Genomic DNA, 23895 nt, shown 5'->3' on the forward strand with positions numbered 1-23895 from the left:
ATAAACAGAAACACAAATCAGCTTTTTTTTTTTTTTCTTTTTTCCTTTTTTGCTCTTCTATGTTAATACAAATTTTTCACTCATAAAAAAAGAAAAAAGAAATAAGAAAAAAAGAAACACAAATCACAAACCCAAACATAAACATAAACATAAACACAAATCAGCTTGTTTTTTTGGCTCTTCTTTGTTAATACATATTTTTCACTCATTTAAAAAAAAAAAAAAAAAAAAAAAAAAAAAAAAAAAAAACACACACACACACACACACACACACACACATACACACAAACAAATCACAAACAGAAAACACAATCCCGTCCTCTAATCATCTCATCTCTCTTCGATCTAACAATCCCATGCTCCGATCTAACAATCTCGTGCTTCTTCATGAAAAATGGCAACCACCACGTGATGAGAGTGAGGGTGAGGGTGGGTCTGTGAGTGAATGAGGGTGACTAGGTAAGGGGCGGCTGAGAGAAAATGAGAGTGAGAGTGAAAGAGGTAAAGGGCGGCGAGGCTGAGTGAGGCCGTGGGGCTGAACAAGGTCTTGAGGGGAGTGTGAGGCTGAATGAGGCCAGGGGGCTGTGAGGCAGAGTGAAGTCGTGAGGGGAGCATCTAAGGGTGAGAGAGAGTGGCTGGTGGTGAGAGCTTGAGAAAGAGAGAGAGAGAGGGCGGCTGAGAGGTGAGGGTTAGGCTTAGAAAATGAAACCTGAAATGAAATAGAGTATTTATACTATGGTTTTAATTTAAAAAAAAAAAAATTTATATATGTAAACGGGTCAGGTTTGGGCCAGGTATGCATAAACCTGGACCCGACCCTATTATTTAGCAGGTCGAGTTGAATCGGGTATCTGCGGGTCGGGTTATATTTGCCATCCCTACTGTCTAGTACAATAAGAAGGATATTGGACATGGTGCTAGATCCCACAAAGTTATGTATAGAAGTACAAGAAGCTAAAGAGTGAGCTAGCACATTGGCCTTAAGAAAAACAAGCAAAAGCAAAACAAACCAAAAAAGAAGAGAAGATAAAATAGATCTAATATTGTCTACTTAATCTAGCAATAAAGTTCTCTCATAAGTTGGATGATGGATTTTTAATCTACTGTACTTGTTTTTGATAAATAACAAACACCATCTTGTTGTTTTTCCATTGTGATTTAACATGCTAAATTTGAGTTGACTCTTTTGTAGCTAACTTTAAGTTATTGCATTGTCTACCATCATTACTATGTAAATTAATGCCTAAATATATAAGACAATTCTACATCCTTCATCATTACTATGCTCTTACATTGCTTTGAGCTACTTTACTGCAACAAGTTTTTTTGAGGGAGTATCATAACCTACAAAATATAGTGAGCAAAAAGCACAAACAAAGAAAAACTTTAGAAAAATTTCCTGTTGTCAATCTTCTTCGACATCCTTTAGAAACTTCGATTTGATATTTTTGAGTGTTGTTATGACATCTCTCATGTTTATCCTTTTTTCAGGTGCCTCTGTTGAACAATCCATAGCCAATCGCATTATGGACAACATACAATCCAGCTTAGCATTGAAATGCTCTTCACCTCTCTTTAGCAAATTAGCATCTATAATTGTAATTACTAAATGGGGTAGTGATTGTTTTACCCAACGTTTTAGGTTCATTTCTCCAGCAAACATTTCATCTGTGGGATTCTTTCTTGTGAATGTTTCCATCAATAAAATGCCATAACTATAAACGTCTCCGCGTGTAGAAATGGTTCCTTGTGATCCATACTCTACAAGTTTGATAAAATTTATTGTCAAAAAGTATACAATAATTTTACTTGATGCTAAAAAGAAATATGATTCATATTTTTTTGTGGCAGCTTTGTGTGTGTCTGTATAAACATAAAATTGAATTATAAAGTAGCAACATCACCTGGTGCCATATAACCAATAGTGGCCAATGTCATGGTTTGGGTCATTGAGTCTTCTTCTCCTAACAATTTTGAAATGCCGAAGTCACTCACATGTGCAACCATATCTTTGTTTAGGAGAATATTGCTAGGCTTCAAATCACAATGAACAACGGGTAAAGGACAACCATGATGGAGATACTCCAATGAGGATGCAACATTTATCATCACGTTCAATCTTTCTAGCATATCCAAGAAGTGGTTAGGAGAATACAACCACTTTTTAAGGCTCCCCTTAGGCATGTACTCTAGTACCAAAGCTTTGAAATTAGTACTACTACAGCTACCAATGATTTTCACAAGATTCTGGTGGTGAATTCTACACAATACATCACATTCAATTTCAAAACTCTTAAACCCTTCTTCTATTTTCAAATTAAAAACCTTTACTGCAACACATGTGTCATCTGAAAGTGTCCCTTTGTACACTGAGCCAAGATTCCCTTTCCCAACTAAGTTACTTTCACTAAATCCGTCTGTTGCTCGTTCAAGTTCTAGGTGTGTTATTTTTCTCCACCTTGGTGGAGGTAACAAATCTTCTTCACCTTTTTGTTTTACTTGTTTCTTTTGGGATCTCATCAGAAAAAATACGAGGATTGATCCAAGTATTGTTGCTATCATTGCTGGTAAAATATATCTTACTACAACTGTAGTGGCTGTCTTTGATTGTCCAACATTACTTTTTTCGCAGGGTGGAACTTGCAGTTTGGGTGGACCGCATAATGCTTCATTTCCCATGAATGATTGAGCTGAGAATTGAGCAATAACACCCTTATATGGAATTTCACCTTGTAATCTATTGAAGGACACATTGAAATATTTGAGGAATTTGAGTTCCATTAGAGACTTAGGAATTTCTCCAGACAAGTTGTTATCAGATAGATCCAAGTGTTCTATGCTTATCAACTTATCAAATGATTGAGGAATAGGACCCTGGAATTTGTTATGTGCTAAGGAAAGGTTTGCCAAAGACTCTAGGCCTCTAATAGTAGGGATGTCACCTGATAGGAGATTCCATGACAGGTCTATATTTGTTACATGCTCCAAATTTCCGACCTCTAATGGTAGATGACCACTTAAAGAATTTGAGGACATGTTTATTTGCAGTATATCTTTAAGACTCCAAAAAGATGAGGGTATGGAAGTCAACTTGTTGGAATCCAAGTACAACTTTTGAAGTTTGGAAAGACCTCCCCAACATGTTGGTATTGGTCCAAAAAACTCATTATGATTTAAAAATAATTCTGCCAAGTTTCTTAAAAGACAAATACCATTTGGGATGAATCCTTGCAATCTATTGTGTTGAAGATACAAACCTTGGAGCTTTCTCATTCCTCCAACTGTAGTTGGAATATGTCCAACCAATTCATTGTCTTGTAAGTGTAAGGCCATCAAGTTGCTTAAATTAGCAATCCCTGTAGGAATTGTGCCTTTTATGTTGCAATTAAACATTACAAATTCTTCAAGAGAAGTAGAGAAATTTCCCATGGAAATTGGAAGGGTGCCATTCAATGGATTATCTGCTAGCACTATAGTTGTCAAATTTTTGCAGTTTGCCAAAGATGAAAGAAAACTTAATTCTAGAGTTGACGAATCTCTAGTTAAATAATTGTTGACGAAGTTGAGTCTCTCCAGATGCCTTAAGTTTCCCAAAGTATTAGGAATAGAGCCAAAGAAATTGTTTGCACCCAATTCAAGTTCAGTGAGCATAGAAGCATTTGAGATAGAACTGGGGATTATTCCCTCTAGTTCATTACCCCATAGGTAAAGTACCTTAAGATTTGGAAGCCAATTGCCTATACTTGATGGAAGATGGCCTGAGAGCTGGTTCATGTATAGACTAATGACTTCAATCCTTGAGCAATTGAAAATTGCATTTGGGATGATACCAGTTAAGCTGTTATTGGCTAAAGTTACTTCCATTAGATTTCTAAGATTCCCATTCTCGAGGGGTACTTCACCTGCCACAATATGTCAAACAAATTGAATCCTTGTTGACCGAAAAAAAAAAAATCATAACTTTTGGATTTACTTTAAAACATAACAATTAACGAATAAGTGCCTTTAACAGGTTCAAAAAACTAAAAATTAAGGGTACGTCTTGTAATATGGAAAGATAGAAATCAGTTTAGGCTTGTTAAGCCTTTATTCAATTCGTTTGTCCAAGCTTGTTCTACACTAGTATTCTTGTTTACAGGAATCACCATAAACAGGCATATTAGTTTGTAAGAAATTTATAGTGATTAGTAAGACATGTAATGATGTAATATAGAGCATTTGCTCTTTACAAAAAAGAAAAAGAAAGAAAGAAAGAAAAGACAATGGTGATGAACATGGAAATTTTTACTTATCTAATATCTGTGGTCTTTATTAAAACCCATTGTAGCTTGTGTACACACAATTCACCATACTTATTCGCAATCCTGGTTTACTATACTTTTATTTATTTTTTCTTTTTTTAACAAAAGAGAAAGTCTCATGTACATGACCCACAGATCCTACAGATGAAACTCACTTTTATGTCAAAAGAGAGCATAATATAACAAATACACAGAATAATTTATCCTAATGGAAGTTGGAGCAGAGGGAAGTAGTATTTAAATTGAATTGGTTATCATGGTACCTGTAAAGTTGTTATCATCCAAGTGAATTATCTCAAGGGAAGTACAGTTTCCCAAACTTCTTGGTATCCTCCCTACAAAATTTCAAAATATATCATACAAGTGATCAAGAGCTAGTAGACTTAGTTTGACTAGTGATAGATTATGAGCTTTTATTTAGAAACTAAAACAATTAATTTTATCCCATTAAAAAAAAGAAAAAAAATGCTATGTTCACAACATTTTCACAAGAAATCATAAGTGGTGGGTTGTTATGAGTGGGCAAAAAAGAAATTTAAGTTGTAGATTCAAATTAGAACTAATATCAACCTATCACCTATGATTTGTTGTATAAAGTGAAACATTTTATAAATAATAAAATATGTGGTTAGAATTTATTTCTAGTGCTCCTTAAAAACTGTTCATTCTCTATACATCTTAAATGGCTTAAAAATGAAGTGGATATAAGTAAATGGACCGAAGTGGACCAAATGAACTAAAGTAGACCAAAAAGGACTAAAATAAACTGAATTGGATCAAATTGGACCGAAATAGAACAAAATGAACCAAATTGACTGAAATGTTACGCTAATGTGACTCAATAGAAGTGTAACAATAATAATTGATATGCTTCAGTTTTTATATATTAAATAGATGTATAAAAGATGATTTTATAGATCAAAAGTAAATAACTTATTTTTTTTTTGTTGGAAAAAGTAACAGTTGATTGAATTGAAATTTGGCTTACCTATTAATAAATCTTAATATAGAGAAGAAGTAATCCAATGGTATGCTTCAAAATATTAATTCAATAAAAAAAAAACTTATTAGATGTCGTGACATTGTTTAAAGTCACACAATATGTAACTTGATTAAATAGAGAAATCACTTTCCTTTAGTTTCTTCTCATTACTTTCTCATCTCTTTACTTTCTATTAAATCAAATGCAATTGCAAACCATTTATGCTTGTCTTATAAAAAATTAAGGAAAATAAAATAAATTCTAAAAATCTTTTTTTTTTTTTTTTTTTAGTTTCTTTCAATTTGTTTAAGAGGAAATTTTCTAAAACCTCAAGCGGTAGTACAACAATCAAGTAGGAACTAGACCTTAAAAAAACGAAGTTAGTATTTGGAATCTCCCCTACCCTCCCTCTTTGGACCCAAAATTCATTATTTTAAAAAAAAAATTTTAAATTTTGAAGTCCTCTTAAATAAGAACATAAAGAAAATTACCAAAAGTTGACTTAACTAAATCAGCTAAAGAGTTGTCAAGGGTCGTGTGTCTTAATGGACTCTTGACAGAGATATCTAAAGTTTAAAACCTCTCACCTCTAACTAACAAAAAAATAATAATAAATAAATAAATAAAAAACTACAAAGTTGAAGGAAAATATTGTTGCCAAACAAGCACAAACTCCTTGAAGAAGCATTTGGAAGTTGCTATTTCTGATTTATTTGTTTCTCCAATAAACAGATAAAAAGGATGATAGTGCTTTTTCCATCCTTACTTTTCTCTATTCCGTGGACCACATGGACAGAGACAAGAGGTGGGTGGGGGTAGTGCACTAGCAATGAGTACTGAGTAGTGACTGAATTATTTTGAGGCATAGGGTATAGGAGAGAGACAACAATAATTTAGTACTCACTAGTGCACTAATAGTGTTTTTTTTATTGTTTGGTGAACAGTGCACTAATAGTGTGTTTCATAGTGCGTCTCACTCTCACATAATTAAAAAAAAATTCCTTCGTAGTGTGTTTCATAATCATGTGAGATTCTTTTTTAGTTATAAATATATGCATTAATGTGTTGCTAAACCCTTTAGCTCGAACTCTCTCCCTCTAAACCTTCAAGGCATTTTGTGTAAAAAGAGTGTTCTTTTTCTTTTTTTTTTGGGGTGAACCGTGTGATATTTACGCGCTATGAAAAGAATTACAAGATACTGGGTATATAAACGTACGATATTTACACGCTATTAAAGGAATTATACATATATCTAATACGTTAGATATTCTCAGAGAAAAATAACAAAATGATAAACATTAATTAAAATAAAATAATTTAAGATAAAAAGTTGTCTGCAAAATTATAAACATTAATTAAAATAAAATAATTTAAGATAAAAAGTTGTTGAAGATAGTGGAGGAAAATGAAATCCAACCTGAAAGATTGTTTTCGCCGAGATGAAGTACTTTCAGTGACGATATGTTGCCTAGAGATTCTGGAATACTACCTTCAAAACTGTTTGTATAAGCATACAGCACTTGAAGTTTAGGTAAGAACCCAAGCCATGATGGTAACATTCCAGAAAAGTTGTTCAATCCAAAGCTGACAACTTCCAAGTGAGCCAAATAAGCCAACTCGTTGGGCAGAGAGCCATGAAAATTGTTGTTTCTGAAGGATAAATGGGAGAGGAATGATAGGTTTCCCACTTGTGGAGCAATGGTTCCTGTAAGACCCATGTGAGAAAGGTTCAAGGCAGTGACTCTATGGTGTTTGGAACCACAAGTGATCCCAATCCAGTTGCAAACAGATGTAGAGGAAGACCAATTGCTTGCTAAGATATTGTAAGGGTCATCGGTGATATGGGCTTTGAGAGCAAGGACAGCTGATTGGTCTGTGGTGATGTTGGTTTTTACTGTCACAGCTAAGCTAGCCATAAAATAGTGCAACAGCAACAACACAAAAAGTAAGAAAAAGGCAGGAATCTCCATGAGTTTCTATCTGTAAGTAGGTTGAGATGTGAGGCTAGCTATTGTACCAAGCAAGTGTGGTTAAAGATGTTAATTTATACAAATGGAGAAATCAGCTTTTGTTGAGTTACATAGAAAAAGAAGATGATGACTAAACAGTCAACTGTTTGTAGTCTTTATCTAAAGACTAAAAGGTCAATGTTCACACTTCTAATGTTCACACTTCATACACACTGGACAATAACTGTGAATAAAGTGCGGATATTTCCCAAACGTAAAAGCAAAATGCTTTTGTTTTGTCTTTCAGCTTGTTTCAAGCGGGAGGGGTTAAAAACATAAATATCAGGATTAGTGATCATGCACTGTTTGGAGGGATCAATTGAGAACCAAAAAATAAAAAAGATTGTTTCTCAAAAAAAACCAAAAAGATAATTAAAGCATACTTTCACACTCATTTACATCTACTATTTCACACAAATATTTACAATTGATACATAAATATCTTCATTTTCACACATAAAAGTGGATAAGAAAAAATAGATGAACATAGTGAACATGCGAGAATAAAAAACCATGGGTTAATAGATTATAGTAAAGATACACTAACGTTCAATTATTAGATGCATTATTGCTTGTGGTGAGAACTAAGGGTGTGCATGGGTCGGATTGAGGGGATTTTTCGACTCAACCCAACCCAACCCAACCCACATGGATCAGGTTGGATTAGGTTGAATCCATGGATTGGACAATTTTTTTCGTTACTATTATTATTAAATTGAGTTATATATATATATATATCTCACCTACCACCTGAGTTGATAAACAAAATATTCATGAACTAGTATTCCAACTCAATTATAAACAAAATATATCCAACTGAGTTGATAAACAAATATACATGAGTTAGTATCCCAATTCAGTTATAAACAAATAGAAGTAGATGGAGTGGGAGAGTGGGAATGGGAGGTGGTAGAGAGAGAAATAAGATTATTAGGGTTTGCGAGGCAATTAAGTTTTATATAGGAAAAGCTAAATAGAGAAAAAAATTATTAATTATATAATATATATTAAATATATATAATTTAAATTTAAATATATAGGTGAGTTGGATTGGGTTAGGTGGGTTTGTGATTGTTATGACCCGAACTCAACCCAACCCACTATTAAAAAAATTTTCATAACCCAACCCAACCCCCTAACCCCTAAAAACGAATCCAACCTAGTGAGTTAGATTGGGTTGAGTCGGTTTTGGTGGGTTGGTGGGTTAGCTGCACACTCCTAATGACAACATCATATATATATGGCTTCTCACAAATATTAATATGAATTGTATTGTATAATTTTATAATTAAAAAAGAGAGAGTTAATATTGTATGATAATATTGCATAAGTGCAGATCACAAAAAACAAATTGAATACGTATAGGACACAAAAACCAAGGGCGGAGCCAACCAAAAAAAAAAGAAAAAAGGTTGTAGTAAATTTTCACTTTCTAACTAATTTTCATGTTTTGTCATAAGTTATTTTCCGGTGTTTCCAATATAGATCTTTAGCGTTCATTTCCCCCTTTCCCTCAACAACCATTGCATTATCTTAAAAAAAATTCAATCTTAAATATATTAAGTAATTTATGTGGTTAAAATGGTCATGGGGAGGATCTTTTGCTTCCTTTTTTTTTATGTTGCTGTTTAGCTTAATGCATCATTTGTTGAGGATGTTATTCGGAAACTATATTGCTCTATATAATATACATTCTTAGTATAAAATACAAAAATAATCTCGAAGGTTTGGGCTAATACCAGGTATTACAATTTTTTCTTAAAAATATCCAATTTGCTCCCTAATCACAAACATCATTTAACACCATTTAATAATCCCCCTACTTCTCTTGCTTCTTTCTCCAATTGTGGTTAATATTTATCTACCGTTAGTTACACAAACACTCCCTCAAGTATATAATTGCCATAATGTTGTCACTAGAACATCAATGCATTCAAAATAATAAGTTATTGAAATTAAGGGAGCAAAGGATTTGGAGAAATAATAGTTTGGGAAGGTAATGGCTTGAGGACACTCCAAAATGAAGGGTTAACAAATATAAGGACACCAATTGATTTAAAAGCTTATGCAAATGAGTTTGAGCTCAATTTTCTTCTGTTAATTCTCTAATTTCTTTATTTTTTATTTTCATGTGAGAAGCCCATTCACATTTGTATACCCAATATATATCCTTATTGTCCTGTTTTGCTAATCCTCGAAACACGTCTTGCTTTTCTTTTTCCTTCTAATCAAACGTGAAGTGTGGGTTTTACTTCGTCAAAAGAAGGAATTAATAAAAATTTAACTTGTCAATATACTTATCAAACTTTATCATAGTCTCGTATCAGTTGAATAATCTAAAGACCTTCAATCACTTCAACTTTAGTTTCATGATTTTCCTCCTTTTTGACTTTTTGTTCAATAAAGCTAGTCCCACGCGGTTCAAGACCTATTGCACCCACCAAAAAAAAAAAAACTTTTTTTTTTTTTTAGAATGAATGTTCTACCAAACTTTAATGTAAACATTAAGCATATATCACATAATAATTTTTGTTTTTCATTTCTCTTCCTTAAGTTAAAAAATAGTAAAAAGTAAAAGACAAACAAACAAAAAAAACCATGTTGAAAAAGTTGAAACTAATTATATTTATCAAACTTTATCATAGTCTCCTATATTAATTGAATAAAATAAAGACCTTCAATCACTTTAACTTTAGTTCCATGATTTTCCCTCCTTTTTGACATTTTTTTCAATAAAGCTAGTCCCATGAGGTTCACAACGCCTTGCACCAAAAAAAAAAAAAAAAGAAGAAAAAAACTTCCATGTTCTACCAAACTTTAATGAAAACATTAAGCATATATCACATAATAATTTTTTTTCATTTCTCTTCCTTCTTTAAGTATATTAAAAAAAGAAAAACCCTCGTTGAAATTTGAAACTGATAATGTATTACTAATTCACAATCAGTACTACATAATACTATTACTACACAACTCTAAAAAGTATAGCATAAAGATGAAGTACAGTAAAATACAATTAGTGAGTGCAAGGCTTGGGGACTGATGAGAACATAATTTAATAGCTCCCTCAAACTCAAGATGGCCATAGGAAACAGATTTGAGTTTGGAGACCTAAGCACTAAAGATCTTGGCAAATGGGATTAGTAAAAATGTAAAGCTAGTCCTGAACAAGTGAACATGACAGTAAGGTTTTGGTTTTTTTTTTTTTTTTTTTGATAAGATGACACTAACTTAAGTTGCAGAGAATCCTGAAGAACATGATCACAAACAAAATGACAGCCAACTTCGACTTGTTTAGTACGCTCATAAAAAGTTATTATGTGCAATGTAAATCACTATGCGATTGTCGCAATTGTTTGGAGACACAGAAGAAAGAGTGAACCCATATCTTGCTAGAACCATAGCATCTAAAGAAGTACAGAAGTGGTGTTAGCCAAGGCTTGATACTTTGCCTCTATACATAAATAGAATGAGCAACCCCAATTTATTTCTTGTTGCCCCATGAGATAAAGGAATCACCAAGTAAGAAGTACAAATCAATGGTGGAGCGATAATCCGTAAGGATTCCTACTTAGTCAGGACTCAGGAGCAGAGTAGGCTCAAAGCTAAAGGGAAGATTCTAAACAAAAATGGAGATCTTGGTGCAAGGTGATACTGATATGATGAAAAATGGGAAAAAATGGCAAATGCCCCTTTCAAAAAAAAAAAAAAATTCAGCATTTTGCCCCCTTTCCCAAACTAATTAGGGAAATGTCCTTATTTTGAAACTCGATTTTCTCAAAATCAAGTTTTTTTTAAAAAAAATTTTGAGCCTTATAGTGGCGTTTTAAGGAGCCTATAATGATGTTTTAAGAACTTATAGTGATGTTTTAAAAACCTATAGTGGCGTTTTGTAACTCGATTTCCATCAAGTCGAGTTACATGCAATTTGTTTTCTTTTTTTTTGCCTATAACTCGATTTCAAGAAACTCAAGTTTCAAACGCCACTATATGTCCTTAAAATGTCACTATAAGCTCTTTAAAAACGTCACTATAGAGCTTAATTTGATTTTGAGAAAATCGAATTTTAAAAGAGGGGCATTTTCCTAATTAGTTTGGGAAAGGAGGCAAAATGCTAGATTGTTTTTTTAAAAGGGAAAAGGCCAATTTTTTCCATGAAAAATGTGAAGAACTTTCTACAAAGTGAGTGCATTGCAGAGCTTCCATGAATTTATTGAAGGGAATGAACAAGAAATTCCCAAACTTATGAGAAACAAAAATTTAGAGAAAACACACACCAAAGAAAATAATCACACGCATAAGATAGTATTTATGTGGTTCGATAATTTGCCTACGTCCACGGAGTATAGTTTGCCTACGTTCACTATTATCAGGGAAAAATACAAAGTGCGGCAGTATAGTTTTTTTCTCTTTCAAAATCTACAACAACAAAACCCTAATCACTAAAACAACATTTTCTACATCCTTCGCTCCAAGGACTAAGCCTTAGAAAATCTCCCATTAAAAATCACGCAACATTATTTCGGGTCGGGTTGTCATCCAGATCAAACACAACTAGGCTCCACAAAGCCCAACAAATCTCCCACTTGGAGATTAGTTCAATCTGTTGGGGACATATTTTTATGTAATTGACATATCCTTTGACAAAACGTATTTTACTTGTATTTGAGTAAATCTAAGTAGGTTCAAGATGATCATTACAAGTGGTTAACTTAAAGATATGAAGACTACTCAAGAACTGTTCAAGAAAAGTGCAATCTGCTGGTCTCGATACCTGCTCGATAGAAGCTCGATCTGTCAAGAATCATTAAAGCTCGATAGACTCTTAGATCGATCGAGCTTACGGGTTTTCAGATTATAGCCAGAAACGTTTTATTCTAAAAGGCTATTTGTTTATGGGTTTGTATAATCCTTATAGGACTAGGAAAGTCCAAGGTTTGTGTAAACCTATTTGGAATAGGAGAGCTCATTAAACTCCTATTTAGAGGAGGTGAAAAAAGAAAAACCTAACCCTAGAGAGCTTCATAAGATTTTCTTTTTGAAACCCTAGCCTCCTTCTACAGAAGAAAGAGTTCTTGCTGCGTTTTTTGTACGCCTTTGGGTTTTGTAATCAAGCAAAGTCTCTTGCACCAACATTAAAGATCTTATTGGTGTTTCTATGTGAAACTGCTGCAAATCAACTACAACAATCAAAGGGTTGCTGTGGAGTTAGTCACGTACTAGGATTCGTACAAAGGAGTAAGCCGCGTACTGGGATCCGTGCATCAGATTGATTAGTCATGTACTTGGGAGCCATGCATTAGAAATGAGAATTATCACTACAGAACAAGTCCAATTGGGTATTGGAGTAAGGGTTCAACTGTAAGTTGGTAAGGTACTTAGAAGATTCCTTTACTAACAATCGCTTGTTGTGATAATAGTGGAGTTTCGGGAGTAGTGACCTGAAAATCACCCGGTGGGGTTTTTGCCATTAGGTTTTCCCCATTCATAAACAAATCACCGTGTTATTTATTTTCCGCTGCATTATTAGCTTATTGGTAATTTGTTTGTATTACCATGCATTTGCATGATAAATTGATTAATTAATAACTTGGTTAATTAATTAATTAATTACTATCACAAGGGGTCATTCAGTTTGTGGCCTATCAAGTGGTATTAGAGCAAACACACTCTGATTTGGTTTTAATCTTTACTGTGTGATCTAGTGACCCCTGTTGTCATGAAAACTCTTGATTGTTTTGATTTGCTTGATCTTATGTTGAATGATGATCATGATATTCAAGATGCCTATTGTAAGCTTTATAATTTTTGTATGAAATCTCTTAAATATTCTGCAAAATTAAAAGCTAAATTTAAGAAGGTCAAGCTTGAAAAAGATGATTTGATTGCAAAATTGGATAAAGCCAATAATTTGAATGAGAATTTTAAAAATCAAATTTCATCTCAGGTGGACAAAATTAAAATTTTGGAAGAGCAACTAGTTGAATCTAAAACTGAAGTTGAAAAATTAACTAGTGCCAAACTTGTTGTTGAGCCTAACTCAAAAGAAAAGGATTTTTATATTCCTCCATTTAAAAGGAATAATGAAGAGTTGAAGGCTAATATTGCTAGGATAGAGAAAGGTAAAAATTCTGATGTTAACGCTGAAGTTTCTAAACCTATGTCTAAAACTCCTCCTAGGAAGAATAAAAATTCTGAATTTGTCCCCACTTGTCATCATTGTCATATTGTTGGTCATATTAGGCCAAATTGTCCTAAGTTAAGGTCTCTGTCAACCTCCAAGGTTAGACCTCCTTCTAGGAAACCGAGTAAGTCTAAAACTACTCATGTTTGTCACCATTGTGGTGCTTCAGGTCACACTCGTCCTAATTGTTTCAATTTGTTTCCTCATAAGCGAGTGTCCAATAGGTTTCATCCTTTGTCTAAAGGTTCTATACCTATTCTTGGTGAGTTATTAAAAGCTTTGATCTTTTTAACTCAATTTCAGGGGAATCCTAATTCCTTTATGTCCTTTAGTAGTCATACTAGGACATGTGCCTTTTCATCTTCACGGCCAAAGACTCATGCTATGTGGGTGATAAAGGATCCTAAGACTTAATTGTCTTTTCTGTTTGTCATCTATTTTAATTCTTTCTATCTAAAGTAGAACTCTCTTTGCTTGATTTCTTATCATGCTTTCATGCATCTGCACCCTTCTATCATGCCTTCATGCATATGCATATTTAAACTTTTATCATGCTTTGGTTGTTTAACATGTTTTTGTTTGGTTATTTTTTTTTCAGTTTTGCTTTGTTTTGTTTTTCATATAAAAATAAAATTTAAAAAAAATTGAAAAATCAGAAAAATACAAAAACAGTGTATGTTTGGTGTACATTGGTACTTGTGTACCTTGGATGGCCATTGAAACAAAGTCTTCTAAACTTTGTATCATTTGTAGCTTAGATGAGTATCTCTATGCACAACTAAGCAAGTGAGCTATGTGGCTCTTATTTGTGATGAGTAAGATTAAGTTGTCTCTTGTACTTAACACTCATATCACTATTTTTGACGGGAAGGACTAAAAACATCCTAAGAGAAAGACATTAATAACCATCTCATCACTGTTGCCCGCTAATCATAATATAACACCTGTATGCTTCGGCATAGCAAAAGTGCATGTCAATGACATTTGTGTACTTAGGCATAGCAAATTTGAAATATCAAATATCATTAGGTGTTTCTTTTCTCTCTCTAATATGCCCATGCATGATATGCTTAAAAGAAAAATATGCAAAGAAAAATCAAAAGCAAAAAGATCAAAAATACTTTAAAAAATGATTGCAAGCGTGTATTCTAGGAGATGTGAGAGTTATAGGATGTACCTCGAAGGTGATAGTCCCCATCAAGTAGTTATGATTGTGTGTGAACTAAAGTGATTTTCTCATATCTTAAATTGTCATAACATGTATACACTTATGCAATCTTGCGATATTTTTCACACACAACACGCAATATTCTTTGTTATTCTTGATACATGTACATGTACAATGTGATTTGGCCATCATAAGGTTTTACATGTGTTAATGTCTGCTCACTAAACTATCTTGACTTGTTTTTGGAATATAAAATTGGTTAGACATGTTTAGTGTGTGTGTGTGTTTTTGAGATCCATGTGCTTAAAAATCTTTGTTGAGAGATATTTTTGAAAGCATAATATGCTGTTTGGATCATTGGTTGAGTTGCATGTTGGATTAGATTCATATCTGTGTTTTTCACATCTAAAAAAAAAATTGTTTTGAAAAGCTGGCTTGACACCTCCTTGACACCTCCTCGATAGCCAGCTATCTGTTGAGCTTCCTAAGCTTCTTCTTATCGCAATCTCGCCAGCACCTCGACACCTTGTGGATCGATCGAGAATAGTTTTTGTCCCCTCGATAGCATCTCGACACCTGGTGGATCGATCGAGCTTTATCTCTTGCTTTTGGTGTTTGTATTCCTCGATAGCTTCTCGACACTTGATTTATTGACGTCTATTATGCTCGACACCTGTCTCGCCACCTCTCGATCGATCGAAATCCTCTTGCATGCATTATTTTTCACATGTTTTGCATATTTTTGATTATCTTTCTGTCCATAGCATCTTGTTTTTCTTTTTCTTGTAGGTCTATGGTTCCTTGTTCTCCTTGTTCCCTCTATGTCAGTTTTCTATTTGTCTCTGTCATGTCTTTTGGCTTTTTATGCCCTTTGACAATCGTGTCAAAAAGGGGGAGAAATTTGAGAATTGAATGTCATTCCTTAGGGGGAGTAGTAGATTTAGGGGGAGTACTTCATATTAAAGGGAAGAATGTTTTGATACACATTGATATTGATATATTTTTGTGTTGTGTATCTTTTGGTTTTGTAACCATTTACATACATCATGTGTTGATTATATATTTGATGATGATGTATGTGTTTCACTCTTTATCTCACATGTGTTGTTTCTTTTCTCTCTTTATACACATGTTTCTTATTTATTTAACTTGTCATTATTTTCCACATGGTACCTTGATGTGTTTTGTTTAGTGCCTTTCAGGAAAGACAAGTTAAAGCCAAGTCAAGATTCCGAACCTTCTTCTTGCAGCAACTTCCAAGGTTCAGATCTTTTAGACTAGGCTTATTTATTCTGTAATCTAGAGTAGAATGTATTCTAGGACATTCAATGTACTCTTGTTGTTTTGTCACGGATTGCCAAAGGGGGAGATTGTTGGGGACATATTTTTATGTAATTGACATATTCTTTGACAAAACGCACTTTACTTGTATTTGGTTAAATCTAAGTAGGTTCAAGATGATCATTATAAGTGGTTAAATTGAAGACATGAAGACTACTCAAGAACTGTTCAAGAAAATTGCAATCTGCAGGTCTCGATACTTGCTCGATAGAAGCTGAATCTGTCAAGATCCATTAAAGCTTGACAGACTCCTCAATCGATCGAGCTTACGAGTTTTTATATTATATCTAGAAACGTTTTATTCTAAAAGGCTATTTGTTTATGAGTTTGTATAATCCTTATAGGACTAGGAAAGTCCAAGGTTTGTGTAAACCTATTAGGAATAAGAGAGCCCATTAAACTCCTATTTAAAGGAGGTGGAAAAATAAAAACCTAACCCTAGAGAGCTTCATAAGGTTTTCTTTTTGAAACCCTAGCCTCCTTTTACAGAAGAAAGAGTTCTTGCTGTGTTTCTTGTACGCGTTTGGGTTCTGTAACCAAGCAAAGTCTCTTGCACCAACATTGAAGATCTTATTGGTGTTTCTATATGAAACTACTACAAATCAATTACAACAATCAAAGGGTTGCTATGGAGTTAGTCATGTACTGGGATTCATGCAAACGAGTAAGCCACGTATTGGGATCCGTACATCAGATTGGTTAGTCACGTACTTGGGAGCCGTGCATCAGAAAGGGGAACTGTCACTACAGAACAAGTCCAATTAGGTATTGGGGTAAGGGTTCAACTGTAGGTTGGTAAGGTACTTGGGATTCCTTTACTTGTAACCGCTTGTTGTGATAATAGTGAAGTTTCGGGAGTGGTGACCTGAAAAACACCCGGTGGGGTTTTTGCTATTAGGTTTTCCCCATTTGTAAACAAATTACCGTGTTATTTATTTTTCGCTGCATTAGTAGTTTATTGGTGATTTGTTTGTACTACCACGCGTTTGCATGATAAATTGATTAATTAATAACTTGGCTAATTAATTAATTAATTACTATCATAAGGGGTCATTCAGTTTGTGGCTTATCACAATCACCAACATCAACCGCAATCCTCCAAAAGCAATCCCTCATCCTTGCAACTCATCCTCCTGTCCTCATGTTAGAAGACCAACTAAAACTGCATACAGCTTTAGCTTCTCAATAGTAACACCCTTAGTCAACATGTCTGTCGGGTTTTTAGATCCATAAATTTTCTTAAGTATTACCAGTTTATCTTCAACAAAGTAACAGATAAAGTGGTATTTTGTCTGTATATGTTTCAACTTTGAATGATAAGCCGAATTTTTAGCAAGAAAAATTGCACTCTGACTGTCACTATGTAGAATGCCCATCTCCTACTTCTTACCCAATTCATCTAAGAAACCATGTAGCCAAATCATCTCCTTTCCAGCTTCAGTTGCTGCAACATATAGCTGTACCACCTAGAGTAAATACAAGCTCAGTAGTACTCTTTCTACTATCAATATCACCGGCAAAATCAACATCTACATAACCCTACAGTTTCAAACTTTCACCTGTGAAGAAAAGACATGTATTTGATGAACCCTTCAGATATCTCATAATCCACTTGACTACCTCCCAATGCTGCTTTCCTGGCTTACTCATGAATTTGCTCACAACTCCCATTGCATGTGCAATGTTTGGCCTTGTACACACCATAGCATACATCAAGCTGCCAATATCTGAGGCATAGGGCACCTTGCTCATATGGTCCCTTTCTTCTTCTGTCTTCGGTGACTGTTCTTTGCTTAGTTTGAAATGACTACCAAAGGGTGTGCTCACTGGTTTAACTTCATTCATGTTGAACCTGCTAAGAATTTTCTTCACATACTCTAACTATGAAAGCTTCAATGTACCATTAGCCTTGTCTCTAATGATTCTCATACCAAGAATTTGCTTTGCAGCTCCCAAATCCTTCATTACAAACTGTTTTGACAATTACTTATTTAAATTATTAATCTCCTCTATGCTAGACCCTGCAATGAGTATATCATCCACATATAATAGAAAAATGATGTAAGAATTGCCAAAGAACTTAACATAGCAATAGTGATCAGCTTTACATCTCTTAAATCCAATTCTATGCATAAAATTGTCAAATTTTCTGTACCACTGTCTAGGAGCTTTTTTAAAGCCATACAAGCTTTTTCTCAGTTTGCAAACTAAATTCTCTTGTCCTTGAACAATGAACCCTTTTGGCTGAATCATGTAAATATTTTCCTCTAAGTCACTATGAAGAAATGCCATCTTCACATCTAATTGCTCAATATGTAAATTTTCTGTAGCCAATATTACCAATACCAGTCTAATTGTTAACATCTTCACAGCTGGAAAAAATATCTCTGAGTAGTCAATGCCCTTCTTCTATTGGAACCCTTTAACAATTAATCTGGTCTTGTAATGTTTGCTACCATCATACTAATTCTTTATTCTGTATACCCACTTATTGTGCAAAGCCTTCTTTCCTACTGGCAATTCAGTCAATTCCCATGTCTAATTCTCCAACAAGGAATCCATCTCATCCTTCATGGCTAACTCCTACTTGCTTAAATCCTCATCTCGCAAGGTTTCATCATAACACTCTGTCTCACCACCATCAGTCAACAGGAGATAATTTAGAGCGGGTGAATAACACTTTGGAGGTTTAATGGTCCTGGAAGATCTGTGGACTTTAGCTACAGGTGTACTCTGATCTACTTGTGAATCTACATTCTCCTTATCTTCTTCACCCATTTTCTGGACAGTACTTTCAGTTAATTCTTCTAAGTTGACAAACTCAGATTTATTTTGATCTATCTCTGTAACATCTAGCACTACAGTTGACCTATCCTTATACATAACCTGTTCATTAAATATCACATTTCTATTTCTGATGATTTTTCTGTTTTGTTCATTCCAAAACCTATAGCCAAATTTCTCATCACTATAGCCAATGAAAAAAATATATTTTAGACTTTGCATTAAGTTTGCTATGAGCATCAGAATCAATATGAACATAAGAAACACAACCAAAAACTTTTAAATGGGAAAACTTTACCTCTTTACCACTCCAAACCTCCTCAGGAAGTTTAAACTCCATAGGAACTGATGGTCCTTAGTTTATCAGGTAAGCTGCAGTGCTAACAGTATCAGCCTAGAAAGTTTTTGGTAGTCCAACATACAACCTCATACTCCTAGCACACTTATTGAGAGTTCTGTTCATGTGCTCAGCCACACCATTTTGCTATGGTGTCCTAAGAATGGTCTTCTCCATCCTAATTCCTTGTGTAGCACAATACTCACTGAACCCTCCATCTATGTACTCTCCTCCATTATCTGACCTCAAATATTTTACTTTCATACCTGTTTTTGTCTCAACCATGGCATTCCACTTCTTAAAAGTTTCAAATACATTAGATTTATTTTTCAGAAAATAAACTCATACCTTTCTGCTTAAGTCATCAATGAAAGTGATATAGTACCTTGAACCTCCAAGGGATGCAATCGGAGAAGGTCCCTACAAATTAGTGTGTACTAAGTCCAATTTTTCAGCCTTTGGTGTCCTGCCAATTTTCAAGAATTTTACCTTTTTCTACTTTCCTAAAATGTAACTTTCACACATGTCAAAATCAATGAACTTCAATTCTGGTAGTTTTCCTCTTGATAGCAGCATCTTTATCCCTTTCTCACTCATGTGACCAAGTCAATGGTTTCATAGGCTTGTATCGGTACTTACTTTAGCAACTGCAATTATGTCTCTTGGACTTGAGGTCATATATAGAGTACCGGTCTTTTTTCCATGAGCCAATACCCTAACTCCCTTTGTAACCTTCCAAGTACCACCAACAAATAATATTGCATTCCCTTCATTATCAAGTTGTCCAACAGAAATCAGATTCCTCCTCAAGTCAGGAATATGTCGAACCTTCTCCAGTAACCAAACAGACCCATTGGGCAACAATATCTGGACTTCTCCCATACCCACAACATTCAAGGCTGCACCATTAGCCAAATACACCTTACCAAAATCACCCACAACATAATTCTGTATGATTTCTCGGTGTGGAGTGGTATGAAACGAAAGTCTTGAGTTTGAAACAAAGCTCCTGAGTTCGAAGTGGATAGTCTACTACAAGAAGTAATGCATCCTGTATCTTTTCTGTTACAACATTTGTAGAATCACCTTCATTCTTCTTCTTAGGACTTTTACATTGCCTCCTAAAGTGACTTGTTTTCCCACAGTTCTAGCATTGTACTTGTTGGCTTGATCTAGATTTACTTCTATTCTGGTTAAAAATTTTAGATTTTGATCTACCTCGATTTGAATTTCTATCATTACCTCTGCCTCTTATCTCAAGGTTTAGGGCAGAACCAAATCCTGAGGTTTCACATGCATCTCTTTTACGAATCTCCTCAACTAGAATTCAATCTCGTATGTCATTGTATTTCAACTTTTCTTTTCTTGTAGAATTGCTTACTACCATCCTCATTGCCTCCCAACTGTTTGGCAAAGAGGCCAAAATGATCAGTGCACAGATTTTATCATCAAAATCAATTTCTACAGACGACAATTGATTTGTGATAGTGTTAAATTCATTCAGATGTTGTTCTACTGATGTGTTCTCTACCATCTTTAGATTGAATAGTTTCTTCATCAAATGCATCTTGTTGTTTGCTGACGGCTTTTCATACATACTAGACAAAACCTTCATCAAATTTGCCGTGGTCTTCTCCTTTACAACATTGTGTGCAATAGACCTAAACAGAGTTAACCTGATAACTCCCAGTACTTATCTGTTAAGAAGAGCCCATTCCTCAGCCGTCATAGTCTCAAGTTTTTCCCCTAGAAGCGACAAATGCAACTTCTTCCCATAAAGATAATCCTTGATTTACATACTCCAGAATCTAAAGTCTGTGCCATCGAATTTTTCTATTCTAGATGCCTTTCCTACTTCCTCTACCATTGCTTCTACTCAAACCTAACCCTAGACTTTGATACCAATTCAAGGGAATGAACATGAAATTCCTAAACCTATGAGAAACAAAAAATTAGAGAAAACACACGCCAAAGAAAACAATCACACGCATAAGACAGAATTACGTGGTTTGGCAATTTGCCTACGTCCACGGAGTTGTAAGGATTTCATTATTATCAGGGAAAAATGCAAAGTGCGGCAGTACAATTTTTCTCTCTCTCAAAAACTACAACAAAACCCTAATCACCAAAACAACGTTTTCTACATCTTGCGCACAGGATTCACAATGAGTGCTACGGCTTGGGCTTGTCGGCCCAAGCCTTCGCTCCATGGACTAAGCCTAAAAAAATGTCCCATTAAAAATCACGCAACATTATTTTGGGTTGGGTTGTCAACTGGGTCAAACACAACTAGGCTCCACAAAAGCCCAGCATTTACTTACTCAATGAGCATTGTATGAATTATCATGATTAATGAATGTTAAGTAGACATGGCTCCTGTGGGTTTCAGTTAGCTTAACTATTAAAGTATCTGATGGTTGAATAAGAAATTTAGAGTTCAATTCCCGTTTACACCAGAAACTAATTGGTGTCTTGGTCGATGATAAAGAGCTATCATTAGGAGCGAACGCCATATGTTGAAACTCTCTATAAAAAAAAAAATAAAAAAATAAAAAAAAGAAGGTAGACATGATTCCTAACTAACCGCATGTCTGTAGTTTGTAGAGAGTGGTATCATAAAGGGACTTATCATCTTAAGTTATGAGATGAGCATTGGACTCTATTAGAGTGTAAAAAAATTTGCTCTTAGCATGTCCAACATGAGAGAAAAGATATGAGGCATATTAGGTCAGTGTCTATTGATTACAAACTAGAGACTAGAGAAGAAGAGATCTAAAGTCCAAGAAAATAACCAAGCGTCAAGATCCTTTACCTTGAATTTCTAACTGAGAAATTGTTTGAAATCCAGGATGCAATCTGAGTCATCTCCAGTGATGATCATGTTGTGAACATTCAAAAGAATAAGAATAGGGCCGAAGTTAGTGCAACAAATAAGCATGACAAAATCTTAGGAATTGCCAATATATATATCCAAGATAAGATATTATGTAGCTAAGCTTGGCAACCCAAGGTGCCTGCTTTTGTGCATATAAAGCTCTGTGAAGACAATTAAACTTATGTAGAATGGATGTGAGAGGCTAGGAGGAGATTGCATGTGTAAACTATTTTAGTTAGATCACCATATTGAGTAGGAATTTTCAACATACATTTGAAAGAGGAAAACTTGTGGTTCATTTATGTATATATTTAGGTTTCTTTCTTTCCTAAGCTTATAAATAGCACAATTATAGGATCTCTTCTCACCACTCAATAAAGAAAATTCTTTCAAAACTTCTTTCGTAGCCGCCTACTCTCCTACAACCTTAATATTTTTCCACTTTTTCACTATATTTTCATGCTCTAATTTGTCTTCAACAATCATAGTTTATATCCTTTTTTCCGTTGAATCTTCTTCAACTAAGATATAGGAAACATTTAGAAGGCTTAGATACGAGAAAGTCTTTTGCCTCCACCTCTTGTAATTTATACTGCGAAAACAAAAAGGATGGTAATCACTTCGATTCTTTGAAAGGTGGCCAAAGATGTCTAGGACAAATTAAGCATCCATGTTCTCTATAATAAAATTATCTCAAATTGTTGTAGAATATGAGAAGTTATACTACAAACAATGGAATAAAATAAGTTGCAATGAGGTGGTTGATAGAGATTGAGGCACCAACCAAATTGCTCTCTTGGTAGTATTATCGGTGCACAAAGGTTATTGGCACATTGTTTTCCTATCCATAAAATAAAATATAACATCTCCATCGATGGTCCCAAGACCGCTGGGCTTGGTGAAATTCATATTCAAATCTTGATCATTGGGATTGAAGAGTATGGTGACATATTGGTGTTGGTGAAATTTGAGACTAATTGGATGGTCAGATTTAGAGAACATAGTCATACAGGTACACAACACATGTCCATCACACGCCATACTTAGATTTGAAATCTAACCGTTGGATTTGAAAAGTGTAATGAAAGGTTAATTCTAGTAAATTATGGTCACAATCAAACGGTTGGATTTACAGAAAGGCACAGTCAAAGTTTAGTTAAAGTTAGTCAAACCTAGTCAAACTTAATAGATGGTCTCGAGACCACTAGACTTGGTGAAATTAGGTTCAGTGGGAAGGTTTTTAGTAGATTATTGGGTATTGGAGTAGTTGTTAGAAAATGTTAATGAAGAAATAATTTTGAAAGATGATGAACATTATGTTAACATTGACTTAGATAAAGTTGATTAGGCAAAATGATGAAAAAATTTATTATTTTGGCTCATATATCATGTATTATCACTTTTGATTTTAATTAATTTGAATATGTATGTTACAAATATATTTTAATTTGATTTATTTACTGACTTTTGGTAAATATTATTACATAATTGATGATTGAATTAGTGAAAAGAGATTGAGAGAGAGAGAGAGAGAGTCTGTGTGTGTGTTTTTTCTTAGAGGGAGACTAACATAGGGAAAACACAAAGGCGCTAAATATGAAAAGACAAATGGCACTTAGGTGAGGAAAGGACAAAAAAAAGGGGAAAAATTAGATTAGATTCAAGCAATTAAAAGGTCTATTGCGGCGGTCAAAACCACCGTTATAACTAAGAAGCTATGTCGCAAAAAAGTATCCATTGCAGTGGTTTGATAATACCGTTGCTATAGCTAAATAGAATGTTGCTAAAACACATATATTGCAACAATTTTATATACCACCGCTGTAGTATACCACAAAAGGATATATCTATTGCAGCGGTTTGATGGAGCGTTGCTATAGCGACGTCAAACGCCACTAAAACATATATATTGTG

The 23895-nt window shown here is 34.3% G+C and overlaps 1 protein-coding gene across 1 annotated transcript; it reads right to left on the reverse strand.

The window, feature by feature from the left end:
• Window positions 1-1128: 1128 nt before the first annotated feature.
• On the reverse strand, window positions 1129-7400 carry LOC115967589 (probable LRR receptor-like serine/threonine-protein kinase At3g47570). Its single transcript, XM_031086710.1, has 4 exons — window positions 6701-7400; window positions 4565-4636; window positions 1905-3902; window positions 1129-1761 (listed from the first exon to the last, which is right to left on the reverse strand). The coding sequence occupies exons 1-4, from the start codon at window positions 7251-7253 to the stop codon at window positions 1406-1408; spliced, it is 2979 nt and encodes a 992-aa protein (XP_030942570.1). The 5' UTR covers window positions 7254-7400; the 3' UTR covers window positions 1129-1405.
• Between the last annotated feature and the right edge of the window lie 16495 nt (window positions 7401-23895).

Source organism: Quercus lobata, chromosome 11, assembly GCF_001633185.2.
Source record: "Quercus lobata isolate SW786 chromosome 11, ValleyOak3.0 Primary Assembly, whole genome shotgun sequence".
Taxonomy (NCBI): Eukaryota; Viridiplantae; Streptophyta; class Magnoliopsida; order Fagales; family Fagaceae; genus Quercus; species Quercus lobata.

Excerpts from the sequence above, each read along its gene's own strand:
- LOC115967589 (XM_031086710.1), bottom strand. The coding sequence starts at position 7,253 with ATGGAGATTCCTGCCTTTTTCTTACTTTTTGTGTTGTTGCTGTTGCAC. Across the intron at positions 3,903-4,564 it reads GGATGATAACAACTTTACAG|GTGAAGTACCCCTCGAGAAT; the intron begins GTACCATGATAA and ends ATATTGTGGCAG. Across the intron at positions 1,762-1,904 it reads TATTGGTTATATGGCACCAG|AGTATGGATCACAAGGAACC; the intron begins GTGATGTTGCTA and ends TCAAACTTGTAG.